The sequence below is a fragment of the Eptatretus burgeri genome, chromosome 13 (assembly GCF_056783735.1).
Source record: "Eptatretus burgeri isolate ZD-2024b chromosome 13, Ebu_testis_v1, whole genome shotgun sequence".
Classification (NCBI taxonomy): domain Eukaryota; kingdom Metazoa; phylum Chordata; class Myxini; order Myxiniformes; family Myxinidae; genus Eptatretus; species Eptatretus burgeri.
Window position 1 is genome coordinate 8958001 of NC_140973.1, and position 16354 is coordinate 8974354.

General features: G+C 46.7%; 2 protein-coding genes across 3 annotated transcripts in view; both read left to right on the forward strand.

Annotated features, from left to right (window-relative positions):
* BBS5 (Bardet-Biedl syndrome 5) overlaps positions 1-6383 on the forward strand; it is a 36173-nt gene extending 29790 nt beyond the window's left edge. For both annotated transcript variants that reach the window (XM_085851029.1, XM_085851030.1), the window contains one exon: positions 4909-6383. In XM_085851029.1, coding sequence (XP_085707155.1) covers positions 4909-5010 — 102 coding nt within the window. In that variant the 3' untranslated portion in view covers positions 5011-6383. The remainder of the gene's footprint in view (positions 1-4908) is intronic.
* A 1274-nt stretch (positions 6384-7657) lies between these two features.
* OS9 (OS9 endoplasmic reticulum lectin) overlaps positions 7658-16354 on the forward strand; it is a 28802-nt gene continuing 20105 nt past the window's right edge. The window contains exon 1 of the mRNA XM_085851022.1: positions 7658-7954. Within this exon, the coding sequence (XP_085707148.1) occupies positions 7811-7954 (144 nt within the window). The 5' untranslated portion in view covers positions 7658-7810. The remainder of the gene's footprint in view (positions 7955-16354) is intronic.

Here is a 16354-nt window from a genome sequence, read left to right on the forward strand (position 1 = left end):
GGAGAAGGTGGTTGTGGTTGGCGTTGTGGAGAAGGTGGTTGTGGTTGGTGTTGCGGTTGGTCCAAAATAACGATAGCAAAAGAAAAACGGCTACCTCAAAGATCACAGCTCGGTACACGAATAATTGCCCGTTGAACATCGGTGGGGAAATCTATCTGAACACAGACTTATCGACATAACTGATCTAAGGACCTATATGGTGCTCTGCGAATTTCCACAGCCGTAGCACCACCCCCCTCCCCTTTTTACAGACTCGTCCCGAGTCGTCGAATTTTCGTGTGCCTTCATGTGTAAGTTTCCCCTAGTACATTTTATCTTCGGATCCCTGAGTGCGACATTTAGTGTATTGGTGTCCCAAAAATAAATAATCTACGGGCTGAGTAACTAACTAAACAAACCCACTCATGCAGATGACTTAACTAAATTGCCGGCGCTAAGACACACATGCAGAGGGAGCAAAACCAATTTACAATTTACCTTAACCTTAACTTATAAATTTTACACTAAACCATGGCCCAGGACTGATGGGCTCTGTGGGAAAAAGTAGGGAGCCAGGCTGCTCACACGCAGTCTCTGGCTCATGAAACAAATGCAGGTGTGAATGGGGAATGTGGCCGGCTGCCCAATGCAGTCTTAGGCCTCCCCCCTGAAATGAGTGCAGTGAACACAAACGGTGCCCGGGCTGCACCAATGCAGTCCCTGCAGAATACTGGATGGTACTGACGCAAGCAAACACAAATGAGCGGTGCACAGGCTGCTCAATGCAGTCCCGTGGTGCGGCTGCCTACAGGGCAGTCCCTGCAACTTGCGCGATGATCCTGGTGCACATGGTGATGGATGGAATGGGGCAGATGCAAACAAGGGCTTGCAGGCATGGGGTCAAGGCAGAGGCAGGCAGACAAGGCATGGCAAGGCCGGCACAGGCCGTCGTAGCAAAAACAGGCCGGCAGGTGAAGTTGGCCGGCACAGGCCTTGCAGCAAAAACAGGCCAGCAGGTGAAGCTGGCCGGTACAGGCCTTGTAGCAAAAACAGGCCAGCAGGTGAAGCTGGCCGGCCTCTTATCCCGTTCTGGAGGTTCGTGGAGGGAGTGCAGTGGGGCTGGCCACACAGAAGGCGGGCTCGGACCTACCCTACTGTCTCCCTCCCAACCTATCGCCTTTGCCTGTCTCTGTCCATACCCACCCCCTTAGTTTGCAAAAATCCAAATTTAGCCCAAACTTATTTTTTTGTTTGTTTTATTTTATTCTTATTTCCCCTATAAATTCGTCTCCATAAATTTGAACTGCCATATTGAGTTCGGAATAATAGCTGACTTTTAAATAGCCGATAATAGAATCAGGTCCAACGGGGTCTCGCGATAATACCCCGCTCGGTTATCCCAAAACGAAGCGAGCTGCTTAAGCGGCTCGTTTGAAGCGGGCCCCGTTGAGGTACAGTCTCTCGGTAGTCTGCCCGCACGATTAATGAGGTATATCGACAATTCGGCGATTGACCCTGGAGTGGGTAGAGTGTTGACTAGGCTGTGGTGTGCTCAAAACACACCCGTAGCAGGATTCCGGCGTTTGATCCGGAAGGCTGCGACTAGATTGTCCGTTCGGTGGGCGAGAGCGGCCGCCATTGGCTAGAAGCGGTCGTCCGCACGCCGGCGGGCGGAAATCGACAACAATATATATATATATATATATATATATATATATATATATATATATATATATATATATATATATATATATATACATACAAAAACTAAAAAAACAATTGATCCAACTAAATTTTGCATGTTGCTTATAAGGCCTGAGGGTGTGGTTTCTATCTGGGTAGCATATCTGCAGGAGGGGGTTCAGTGTGGGAGAAAAACCCCAATTCTCTCTTGGTAAATGTGTATCGTATACCGCCACTCAGTTGTAGCCAGTATTACACATCATCTTGTTTAAAAAAATTTAAACAACTTAACAATATGCATTACGGTGATGATGAAATCTGAGTGAGAATAATTTGAGATTTTCAAAATGTTTCATTTCACTCTTTTTAAGCGAAGGTTTAAACCAAAGCATCCAGCACTGAGCATTGCAGAGAAAAGGAAGTGATTTTTTTGCTCACACCAATACAAGTAGCAAGTTTTGTTGATGAAGGTGATGTTAGCTAACTTCCAAGCAAATGGAAGATGACCTTAGGCAAATGATCTGGAACAATCTCCCACACTCTCTTCAAAAATCCCACTCTTCCCTCCAGGTCTTCAAAACAGCTGTTCACCACCATCTCTTATCTTCCCCCATCCAAAACCACGATCTTTTCTACCCCCGCTAATCCACCCCAAACCCACGTGCACACGAAGAACACACGATCGAGGAACAGGCTACCTATATCAAATGTAATATTTTTAACATGAATACAGAGTCAAGTCTGCCGCTTTACTGTATATTGACTCTGAATTCGACCTGATCGCACATGTGCAGAGAGGAGTAAGATAATATTTTTACTCTATCTGCCTGTCTGGCAATCAAACAAAATTGAAAATCATTCCAAACAGGAAACTTAATGTTTTTAAGAACGTTATAATGGATATATACAACAGGTACAAATAACTAATGTCACATGTTAGATCGGGTGATGTAATAGCTGCTGGGGAAAACGGTGGTAAAACCCAAAATTAAATTATTTTTATATATAATAATATTCGACATCCACTGATGTGCAGGGCTGCATATGATATAATAAAAATGATAATACTTTATTTTGTGTTCTTAATAACTTTTATTCATGAAAATAAAAACAACACAAAAACTAGAAGGGCACTCGGTAAAGCGCATACCTCTGCCCCATAATGCCTGATCCACGAGAACATATCTGGCCCAATACATTTTAGAGATATCGTGTTATATATCATTTTTGGCCCTATCTCTTAATGGTGAAGAATCACTTAACAAATTCTAGTAGCCGGATCCGGATTTGGATCTTCACCAAAGTCGAATCAATTTGTCGTGGTCACACCCAACCTGTCCACCATGTTTCATCCGAAAATGTCCACAACTTTTGAGACATTCTGCACACAAACAAACAAACGGACAGAAAGGGGTGAAAACATAACCTCCTTCACCTTCAGTGGCAGAGGCAACAATGCACAAACATGTTAATTAAGGATAAAGTTTGGACAAATTATAAAGCTCAAGTCCATAACCCTATTTTCCCCATTACCCCCAAAGTTTGCGGATTTGTAGTTCACGGTGATTTTCAAGAATGTAACCCCCATGAATGGCAAGGCCCTCTTGTATGTATGTATGTATGTATATATATATATATATATATATATATATATATATATATATATATATATATATATATATATATATATATATATATATATATATGTATATGATCACTGCACAGGGTATCATGTTCTATGATCTCTCTAGTTTGAGAAGTACATGTTTGCGTTTGTTTGTTTGTTTGATTGATTTATATACATTCCTGAACCACTGGATGGAATGAGTTAAAAACTGGTGGTTGCACGTGCATGGGATGGTTTTATGGGGTAAAAAAATTAAGAGCCTGGGGTTCTGGGTGGGGGAGGACCCCAGTTATCTGTGTGTTTTGTAGTGCCACTTGGTGGATCCAGTCATGCAAATCATTATAAGATAAGACAGTTCTCTGCATAAAAACTATCAACATCGGAGAAGTGGAGGGATTAACCTGTGCGTAATTCTGAGAAAATGAACCCGTCTGTATTTCTGGGGAAATCAACCTGTCCTCATTCTGGGGGAATTAACCTCATTCTGGGGGAATCACAAACTGGTCCAACACGTGGAACATGTCTTTCAATCCAGACAAATCTCACACTCTCACTATGTCTCTTCGAAAGGACCGTTTACAAAACCCCCCCATCCACTTTCTCAACAATCCTCTGGAAGAAGTCTTTTCTTTCAAGCTTCTGGGTCTCACTATCTGCCATGACCTTTCCTGGGAAAGTCACATTTCCAACCTTGCCTCAAAAGCCAGTCGCCGACTGGGAATCCTCCGTCGTGCTAAGTCCTTCCTCGGCCCTCTTGAGCTCCTGACCACTTACAAAGCTTTTGTCCGTAGCCTGATGGAGTACTGCTCTCCCCTCTGGGCTGGTGCTCCTGCCTCCCACCTTTCTCGACTTCACGCTGTCGAAACCAGGGCTTTTAAGATCATTGGCATCTCCCGCAATGAAGCTGAGTCTTTGGGCCTCTCACTCAATCACCGCAGGTTGGTCGGTGGTCTTTCTGTCTTCTACCGACTCCTCTCCAGCCTTGCCCCCCTGCTCTCTCTGCGATTTGTCCCAACCACATTTCCACAGGGCGCTCAAGGTCCGCCAACAACCCCCTTCTGGTAAAACTACCAAAATCACGAATCACTGCTCATCTTCACTCTTTCATTCCTCTTTTTTCCCGCCTTTGGAATAAACTTCCTCACTCTATTCTTTCCCATTCTTCCCTTCAGGCTTTCAAAACAGCTGTTCACCACCACCTCTTATCTTCCCCCATCCAAATCCTCGATCTTTTCTACCCCCGATAATCCACCCAAGCCCACTTCCTTCAATTCTCCTGCTTTCCTTCCTGAAAGTCCCTTTAATGTCCATCTTCCCCTCGCCATGTTCCCCGTCCCATCCCCATCCCTCTCCCTTCCACAGTTCACCTGTGTCTGTTCCCCAATGTTTTGTCCCTTCCACTCCCGCCCCTCTTGTCTCATGCCTCCTTGCTGTGAGTTGTGTGTTAGCTCTCATACGAGCCTCGACCAAGGTATACAAAAAAAAAAAAAAAAAAAAAAAAAAAAAAACCTCTCCTGAAGGACGGGTTCTTCACTAGTTTATTTAATTCACATTCAATCTTATCCCCTGCCCTTCCTCGCACTCTTTTGAGTTTCTGAAATGAAACCCTTTTGTTTCAGGAACAAGATCATGAGCCAGTGTATTCCGAAGAGCTGGGGCTAGCAGTGGAAAAACTACGAGATGGTTTCACCCTCCAGAGTCTCTGGGAGGTCCTGAGCTAAAGTGCTGCTCCCTTTTTCACGGACGTCGAGATTGTTCATAACTGGGACTACAGTACTACCACCATAAGATCAACCCATCAAATTTCCTCCCGGTTCACATTCATATCCGCTGGTGTGCAGTGTTTCTCCATTCTGGAGCGATGGTCTCTCTTTCACTATTAACTGCAGTGTATTTTCAAAGTGAAAGATTAATTACAGCAGTTTGTGATCTTACATTTGCAAATGTTACAGCAACATTAACTTGTCTTCGATGTGAGATGGCTACCGTGAACAGATTCTCCTGCTTTTCAGAAATGAATGGTACAACAAAGCAGCCAATATGAACAATGGATGGAATCAAAATAAATGTTGATTGAGGTACGCTTACCTCCTAGGGAAGCAAAGAGAAGCTGACGTTTCGGGCACGGTGACCCTTCGTCAGAGCCCAAAGCGGCAGTTTCTTGCTTTCAATGCATTTTCCTACCTGTCCACCGATATAGATTGCCACTATTCCTTCGCAAGCACGACTAGTTCTTCATTTTCCTGCTAATATGGGCAGACTTGCTTAAATTAAAATTACATTAGGACCCTTCACGTGAAATGAATTTTTCTTTTTAACAAATATATTTGAAAGGATTCCCACACTGTCACCGAATGAAACCAACCAGCTATTGGTGTAAGTTATGAGCTCATGGCTTGTTTGATGGTTTATCCATCTCACACCATAACGTGCATAAGGCTGCCCAGGCAGTTTCATTGGCTAAGTGTTGTAATCCTGTGTGGGTCGCAACTGCGATGCATGACGTCAACTGTTGAGGACGCCTGCCATAACTCACCTCTTCTCGAACGACACCGTGAGATCTTTAACGTCCACGGGATGCCCAGTTTAACATCCATCCGTAGGATGGCTCATACGCCGATTCGTCATCCTGCACGCGAAACATTGGGGTAACGGTTTCGAGCTGGGTCAGGATTTGAACTTTGGCCACAAAACTCAGATCTCTAAGTTAGCCTGTTCAGCCATGACTTGCAAATGGTTAAATGCCTGGCTGTGGTTTGTTAACCTGATTGTTCGAAACCAGATTACGTTTTAAATCTTTGTGTATACCTGTTTAGATATAGCGAAGAAGAGTACACAATGGTAAATTAACCATTTTAATAACACATGTTCTCTTCCAAGGAATTCAATGCAAGAAGCTATTTGGCCAATCATAAGCTCGTATTCACATTGCCAACTTGTACTCGTTCGTCCGCACCCTCTCCTTTTAAACGTTGAGCATCCAAGCACACAATGATGCTTCCATTTTACAGGTCTTTGGGTTGATTCGGCTGGTGTTCGAATCTTTATTGTTGTATAAGTAAATAATTGATGAAATAAAACTTTAAGACATCCAGTTATGATGACAATGTAATATATTTACTTCCACCACCGGGCAAGGACAAATTGATTACATTTTGGTGAAGATCCAGATCCGGTTACTAGATTTTTTTTAAGTGATTCTTCACCATTAGGAGATGAAGCCACAAATGATGTACAGTTTATCACGATGTCTCAAAAAGTTGCGGATAGGTTGTGACAACTTGGTGGATGAGTTGGTTAGGTGACACGACACAAGCCGATTAGATTTCAGTTCAAGTCCGAATCCAGATCCGACCTGTCAGTGGGATACAAAATGTTAACTGTTCGGCCTGTACTGGCTGAGGTATTTGTGTTGTACGAAGTGCTAGTTATTCATACTAGTGCGTGCCCGTACGTGCGTGGCTGTACGTGCATGGCCGTACATGCAAAAAAAAACAAACTTTCAAACCGCTTGCCAGGAACAACAACCACACAGGCCATTCCTTCGCTCTCGTGTGCCCGTACTTGCAAAAAAACCCAAAAACTTTCAAACAACCACACAGGCCGTTCCTTCGCACTCGTAAATGATAAATGGATTGGGGCATTGTGTTTATCTATAAATGCGCATAAGAAATCGAGAAATTATTACAATACAGTAAGTTATCACTAGTTGGAAGTCCGTACGTTGTAACCTGTAATGGGGAACGCAGCTGAGGATCTCTTCCCCAACGGCCACGCCTACGCAGCAACGTGTCCTGTCATTCGTTTGGTAAATAAATGGCCATAACTTGGGAACCACTTGGCCGATTAATATCAAACCTTGAAAAGGCACATACTCAGGGCCTCAGCAATACACCTGGCAAGTTTTAATTAGATCGGACCAGTGGTTGTCGAGAAACAGCGGTCACACACACACACACACACACACACACACACACACACACACACACACACACACACACACACACACACACACACACACACACACACACACACACACACACACACACACACACACACACACACACACACAGCTGGAATTATAGATAGATCAACATTATGTTCAGATGCGGTCTCGCGCGAGCTCGTGCACGTGCACGTGCACGTGCACGTGACGTGCGACTGTACCGCAGTTCTGGCAATTTTGGTACATTCCATTTTGCATTTAATACCACCCCCCTCACTCTTAAGTTCGTTTAATTGCATACATGTTGCAACAAATCAATTGTAGACGTTTAACACGATATAATAAACTGGGATGTTTGCGAACACGTAGTTTTATTAATACTTTCATTAAGAGCGTATTTGTACCTGGCCTCCCACCACCCCCTCCTAAACGCCGTGCAATGGTACATCCCTCGCTATCAACTGCATCAACTCCAGCCCGTTGTGGGCTTCGTTTTTGAATTTGGGAGACCCGACCGGTTTTTGTTTTTTGTCCCCCCCACTTTTCTCTCTCTCTTTTTGCCGTTCATTGTGGCCATGGTGATGTTACGGAGACTGTTGCGGGTTTGTACCTTGTGCTGGATGTGCGGTGCTGGATGCTTGGCCTTATTGAATGTGGAGGAATTGATGGAGGCCCAGTACACGCTCGAGATATCAGCAGAACCAGTTATCGCTGGACAGGTGTGCTTATCCCTCCACATGCTGTCGTGTGTCCATGACGAGTCCGTGTGTTTTAAGTATATAAATCGTTGGAGAGTTCGGTGATGTAAAAGGAGTACATTCGTGCGTTACATGTATAATGAGGAGTGTAAACACCATGATTACGATGGTAGTTCCGGTGTCTCGTGATTGCTGCGGAAATCGACTTCAGAATATTGCCCGTAATTATTATTTATTTATTTCGAGTAAGTCGGTGAATTATTTATTTATTTCGAATGTAGTGAAAGTCCGCTGAACGGGGTTTCAATCTCCCTACCATGTCACGTGTCGAGCAAGCGGCGGCTCCTCCAGAAACGTCCTTTGTCCTCGTCCGTTATAACGCACTCACACTCCTTGCACGCTCGTTCCCTCTCCGACACACGTGCCGTGTGGTTTCGGCCATTAAATCTTTACCGTGGAGGTTCGTTACTCGGCGCTGTATGCGGGATCTGGCAGCTCCGTGCCTAACACACACGCACACGCACGCGCACACGCACGCGCACACATACGCGCACACGCACGCGCACACATACGCGCGCACACACATACACGCACACATGTGCGCACACACGCACACATACACATACGTGCACACATATACATGCACACATGCACACATACACTCGCACACATAGACGCGCGCACACACATACACGCACACACATACACGCACAAACATGTGCACATACACGCACACGCACATGCGCACACATACACACACGCGTGCACACATATACGCGCACACATATAGACGCACACTTGCACACGCACACGCACACGCACGCGCACGCGCACACGCACACGCACATATACATATATATATATATATATATATATATATATATATATATATATATATATATATATATATATATATATATATATATATACCAGTACGTGCCCGTAAAAAAATTAATGAATATTCCAACCGCAAGCAACAAACAACAACCACACAGGCCGTTTCTTCGCTCTCGCATGCCCGTACGTGCGTGGCGTGGAAGTTCGCATATCACAGTTACAATGATTCGCAATTTAGGTTTTAATGGCCAATTATTCAATTAGCGCCAACGTATTTTGCCTTTTCTCAATGTCGTCACAAGGAAAAACAAAAAGAGAAGAGAAGAGAGAGAAAAATTACTTCCTGGTTCGGAGCAAACCAGCACTCTGGTGTTACCGAAATTTATGCACCGTCTCATATGAAAACGATCATAACTTGCGGCATTTTATTTATCTATAATTGCGCATAAGAAATCGAGAAATTATTAGAATACATGAAGTCATCACTCTCCGGAAGTCCGTACGTTGTAACCCGTAATGGGGAGCGGCTGAGCTTCCCCATCGGCCACGCCCACGCAACGTGTCTTGTCATTGGTTGGTAAATAAATAGCCATAACTTGGGAAGCACTTGTCCGATTAATATTGTATCGAATTTTTGTAGGTGCATGTACGTAATACATATCGGCTGGAGGTTTTTGCTCGTGTCATGTTCCACCCCCCCCCCCCCCATTCATTGCATATGTGTGAAAATAAATGTCGCCATTGTTGAAATGTCAGCTGCTCGTTGCGTCCTTTCCTACCATTGACTGCCATAATTGCGTTCGGAATAAATAGGTGGCCGATTAATAGCCAATAAAACGTACATCTGGTCCGACGGGGCTTAGCAATATAAAATCGCTCGGCAATCTCAAACGGAACGAGCTGTTTAAAGCGGCTCGTTTTCGTGCAGGCTCCGTTGAGGTGTAAATCCCCGGCATTTTTGTCTGCGCAAATAATTAGGTACATAGACAATTCGGCGATCGACCCTGTAGCGCGTGGACAGAAGAGTTGGCTGGTTTATGGTGTGGTTAACACCCGTAGCTGGGTTTCAGCGTTGATCCGAAAAGCTGCGACTAGATTACTCGTTCGGTGGGCGCACGCGGCCGCAATTTAGCTTAAGGCGGTCGCCCGCACGCCGAACGGGCGAAAACCCACAACAATATATACATGCACACACACACCACACACCACACACCACACACCACACACCACACACCACACACCACACACCACACACCACACACCACACACCACACACCACACACCACACACCACACACCACACACCACACACCACACACCACACACCACACACCACACACCACACACCACACACCACACACCCCACACCCCACACCCCACACACCACACACCACACACCTCCCTGGGGAGAGTCTGTCCAAGCTTCCGTGAACTGGACCCCCTGCTCCCCGTTCATACCATACTATGTGTCCACCTGCCTGGTGTTGGCTGCCATGACGGGCTTCCCCCCCCCCCCATCTCTATTTTCACTTCTATTTTCTGCTGTTGCTCTGTGTTCCCTCTCTTCCCCTGTTTACCCTATCTGCTGCTTTAACCGCAAGCTATATCCCACCCCCTCTGTTACCCTGACCTGACCTATGACTGACAGTTCCTGCTGCGCTCCTCACACATCCACCACTGATGCTGTCATGGTTCACCTCCAATAGTTCCACCAGCTTGGCTTGGCCCACTTTCATTTTAGCCATCATTTGCGTAACCATGGCCATAATCTCCTGGTCACTTTCTTGCTGTTACGGTGATGCCGACCTGCTGTGAGTTCGTTTGGGGGGCCCTGGGCTAACTGGGTGGAAGTCTATGGGGCAACCACACCAACGGGGGGAAGTCTACCAGGTCGTGGCGGCGACTCCATTGTGCCCTTTCGTGACCCTTCTGACTCCATTCTAGCTTCCATCTTATTCTGTGGCACCCCTTTTAAATTTTCTATCTGTATAGTTGCCTAAAGAACATTGCAGGCTCCACGAGTTAAATTATTGGATAAAACACAATTTGAGGAGTGTTTTGTGGGCTTTTATTACCATCAATGGATTCCAGACACAATTGAAGATTGGCAAAGCCAACAATTAGCCTGCCAAAAAGATATTGTATTACCGTTACAACTTTCAAGATCTATTTGATTTAATTCGAGTAATGGGACTATAAGTAACGGAACGCAAAGCATTGCTTTATATTGTTACGAATTTCGCCCGCCCGGCGTGTGATCGGCCACATAACTCGAATCGCGACGCGTCGCCCACCGGAACGGACTGAATTGTCCGTGACCCTCTTGGAACTACCGCCAAGGAGCTAGCCATGGGTGGGGGTTTAACCTCACCACAACCCAGTCCGCATTCTACCCGCGCGAAATAGGGTGAATCGCCGAATGTCGATATACCTAAGTACCCGCACGGGTAGCGTACCGAGGAGTTTTACCACGCCGCAGGTCGGCTCCGGACACAAACCGCTTAAGCGGCTCGTTCCCGTGCTAAGGGGATAACCGTGCAGAGTTATCGCCGACCTCGACGGTTTAGATTACTTTCTTGGTGTCCAAACCCACTACCAATCCCTTACGTGATGCAAGATGGCACTTTCAAATGAAGGAAAGGACGCAACGAAACGGGAAACAATTTGACAAGCACATTTATTTCACTCTCAGACAAGCATGTATTTTACAGCCATACAAAAATGCACATATAACAGTCAAAGCAATGAAAGCAACGCAGAGCTACAACCGAATAAAGCAATGTACAAGCACTTATTCAGGTTTACTTAAAAGACTGATGCCACACACACATTTACACAAAAAGCAAATAAAAGCCACCCTCATAGGCAAGGGGGCAGACAGGTCCGTGGACCAAATGTACGTGGGACCTGGGTGAGCGGCCAGGTCCACGAGACCGAAGGGGTCTTACCCGCGCCCTTATGGCGGGCTAGCCGCAATGTCAGCGTAACGTGCCTGACTCCGTGCCCCTGGCGTGGTCGGTGAGCTCTTTTAGGCGTGCGTTGCGCAGGCACGTGTTGGTTGGTCGACACCACGGTTGGGACGGGGAGCGGACGGGGTTACCGGCACTATCTCAGCGTGGATGGGGGAAATTGTTGATGCTCGGGGTGGAGAGAGGGGAATGGCGGACGCTCCGTCCCGCTAGCGGGGCCTTGGGACCGCACCGACTCTGGCGAACTCTCGCCCTTGAGCCCTCTTCCGCGTCCCTGCTTCACTCCGCGACTTGTACCTCGACCTCAACTCCGAGCTCCGTCCCCTTCGCCGTCCAATTCTCGCAAACACACGACTCAGACTCCACGACCTCCGTCTTCACTTGACCAGCCAGCCCAACACAGCTCCCGCGAGTCGCCTTGTGCTCACGTCTTTATAGACCGGGGGGAGGAGCGTGTATGTAAATTTGTGGATCAAAACGCGCTTGGAGGCGGGGCCACGCCACCCGATGTTCAGCCATTGGTCGGGCAAAAAGGGGCGTGAGCCTTTCCTGATCCGATTTCCCTCCTAAAAGGAGTCCACATGCATCGCCCTTGGGGGCGGGGCCACACCGCCCGACGCTCGCCCATTGGACGGAGAAAAAGGGGGCGTGAGCCTCCCCTGATCCGATTTCCTCTCCCAGAAAGGCATCCATTTGTACTCGCGGCTCGACGCGTTCGGCAAGAATCACCGAACGGGCCCTGGGCAGCACGACGTTTGGTGTTCACAGGTGGTGTGGCTGATGGTTGTGGAAGGAGAAAGGCGAAGGTGGTGGGGGGGGGGTTTGCTGTGGTGGTTTGGTTGTTGGCAGGCGATTGGTCCAAAATAATGATAGATAAAGAAAAATGGCTAACTCAAAGCGTCGCAGCCCGGGTGAATCACACACATTCCCTCTAAACAACGGGTGTGGACTAACTACACATGAACTTATCGATATATCTAACCTGAGGACAATTCTGGTGTATTGCAAATTTCCACAGCCGTAACAATATGTTCCTGGTATCGGATTCCGCCAACACAGAAAGTAAAAAATCCCTCGAACAAGTGAATGTGGACGATATTAGCGAAACAATTTCCAACTAGATATGTCAAATACCCATTGAATGCCCAATTTCTGCAGAAAATTTGCTCCACTGATTAATATAGTGTTAATAAGCTATAATTTGCAGCAACGATCAATCATCCTGGATGAGCCCTTGGGTGGTGGAGGCCCCGGAGCATGTCTTGGGTGATGGAGGCCCCGGGGCAAGCGCTCTGGTTGCCCTTGACTGCAGTGGCGTCAGTCCAGTGCGCGCACAGCTGGTTCGAGTCACCTTGATCGCTCATTGCAAAAAAACAAAACAAAAAAAAACTCTTTTTAATTTGGCACCAAAATCGCACGCTCAATTAAATTTCGCTTTGAGGAAGGATTCCCCGCTCCTCAGGTCTGAATTGCACTCGACCAATGTTACAGCTGTGGGTCATCCCAGTTTTTTGGTATACCAATCCCGGTGGGCCTCGTCAAGAGCAGCCGCAACTTCTGGCTGAGTTGATGTCCCCAAGATGGATCGGGTGTGGCCACTGCCACAATATCATGCTAGTGGGCCCCCTGAGTCAGCTAATGCATTAGTTAATCAGTGCCGCACGCCTGATCTCTAATGGCCGAGCAGAGCTGGTGAGGCGCATGGCACTGTCTTGTCACAGAGCACAGGACGCTTGTAACCAAGCAGTCCTTCAACGGACGTGCCAAATTGCAGTAACGATCACGACCACCAAAATTCACCCCGAGACAAAGAATCCTTATTCAGTGTGTGTGTGTGTGTGTGTGTGTGTGTGTGTGTGTGTGTGTGTGTGTGTGTGTGTGTGTGTGTGTGTGTGTGTGTGTGTGTGTGTGTGTGTGTGTGTGTGTGTGTGTGTGTGTGTGTGTGTGTGTGTGTGTGTGTGTGTGTGTGTGTGTGTGTGTGTTGTGCGACTCCTCCAGTTCTGGGGTGATTGCATCCAGACTTGCTACATACGGTCAGCACAACCCCAGTTAATGTATAAGGGTGTTTTTATCTTTGCCGGTGTTCTTCGGGTGGGGTGGGGGAAGGTGGGGGGTGGAGCGGGAGGGACGCAAATTCTCTATGTAAATGTGTCTCGTGTAGCGCCACATTCAGGTGGCGGAGGGTATTATAATTCCCACCATTTACAGTACAGTATTCCTGTCCCTACATTTTCCAGTGCAGAGAGATGTTTTGAATTATAAGCAGTCGGTATGTTTTTGCTTCATGCACGTAACCAGAGCTATTGTTTTTTTTTTTGCGTTTCCAGAGCTGTCAGTTGCTAATACACAACCCAAATAAAGGTATGCGTCAGAAGAACGTGTTGCAAGATTGGAACAAGATAGGGCGCGTACTCTGCAAGTATAATATAATAGTCACACGGGGCACAGGGGTAACAATAACAAGAAGAGTGAGAATTGCTTTGCAATACATGGCCCCGACCGGTCCGATGAAGACGAAACAACCCGATAACCCATACTGTTTGGGTCTATTTGCCAAATTTAAGGGAAAAGCAATTTTCATTCACTGATATCTTTTGTAGATAAGAAACCAAGATGGACAACTCTGATAACAAACCAGAGATAAAAATTAGTTTGCTTTAACGCACACTCGAGCCGATACCGAAACCAAAATGAAGTAGAAGAACCTTTCTAACCCACCATGTTTTGTTCGTTTCTTGGCTTTTCCTATTTCATATTAAAGATACCCCGATGTACATACATGAAGCAAAAACATGCGTACAGCTTATGTGCATGTACAGTATAATACATCGTGGTTATATACCTGGGATCATTCCAATTGCATTGGGTCATGGACTAACACCCAGGCTTAAGGCCTGAGGCCTGCTGATCTGTGCTGCTTCATGCAATGGTGGTGCATATTTTTTGGGGGTGGAGTCAGGTTAGCTGGCCAGCCAATGGGTGTAAATCAGTGGGGTGGAGTCTGGGCAGCTGAACACTGACCCATGTATAATATGTGACATTTTCTCTCGTTAAAACGTGCATAACTGTGGAAAATCGACAAAACAACCTGAAACTCGAACTTCTTCTGTAACTTATCATCATAAAGCCATGTACCAAGTTTCAGTAGAATATGTTGAAGGGTATGGGGGAAAAAAAGTCTGAAAAACCACAGATCGGATAGATGGACAGATGGAGAGCAAACCTGGAGTCCCTTCCGGTGCAATGGGTAGGGGACTAATAATGATGTAACAAACCCCTTACCCACGACTAATACCATGCTCACAAAGCCAACAAACGATCGGGAGATTTCTTAGTGATCTTCTTAGCCAACATTCTAGTTATCTATCCATCTTAAAGGATTTCCAGCATTCCACAGGAGATAAACCAGAGAAGCGGACAAGACAGGAAATACCTGAGCTGTTGGTGTGACGGACTTGCTGCAATAAGCCTGTGGTCGGTTTTGAGGAACTGAGCACTCCGGTCGACCTTGCAGTTCTGGATCACCCTCCAACGAGCACATGATCAATCTCCTTTGCCATACCACCAGCGTTGGAATACCAAGTCCAGCGATGAGCCTGTGGGCAATGGAACCATGAACCAGCCACCCTAAGTCCACGACTTCTTGCAAAGTCAAGGAACTTGGTGCTATTCTGGTTCACATTTCCAGACCCATGGGGGCCAACACTTGTCTCATAACCATCCATATCAGTTCTAATCAATGCATTGAAATCATCAAGACAAGAAGAGCATCTTGCCTGGGCACTGATCAACCACAGACTCGAGCGTGGCATAGAATGCGTCCTTCACTGTGAGATCACGCACCTCAGTCGGAACATAAACAGAGAGCAGAGAAACGACACCCAAGGAGTGACGAATCCTTCGTCTCATGATACGCTCGTTGACCGGTGTTACCTCAATTATCATTGGAATCAGCTTATGGGACACGGCGACAGCAACTTCTTGAGTATGGTAACCATCAGAGCGACCAGACCAATAGTAGGTTTAACCACCCACCACGATCTCGCCGCAATCCGGTTTCCAAACCTCAGAGAGTGCTGCAATACCGATGTTCAAATGCTTGAGCTCAGATGATAACAAAGACAGGTGATCATCCTCTCTTAGGGATATAGGACATTCCAGGCACCCACCTGAAGGGACTGCCTCAGGTTAACCCAAGGAGACCGCCGTGTGGTGGACGACACCTCAGCACCACCCCGACACACACTACCGCAATCTGACACGGGAATGTTACCTCGTGGTTTTCCTCCTCTCATCAGAGTGTGCGTCCCAAAGGCTTTGCCCCAATCCCGTCATCTGGTGAGCTGCCCTGCGGAGGGCAGCAGCACGGGAGGTACTCCCACGGAGTGGGTTTTCAGATGTTTGTTTTTTTTGGTGGTCCGTTTTGCAGAATGAAAGGTTTTACGGTGGCCAGAGTGCAAATCCTGCCACCAACCTCCTAATAAGAAGTAACCCAACTGCAGGAGGACGTCTGCAAAAAACAGTTTGGCACGAGATTATGGATGGCCGTTTGCTCACAAGGAGCTCCTCTTGCCCTTTGACAGGTTTTGTTTTTATTCGTGCTGGGTGTCCATATC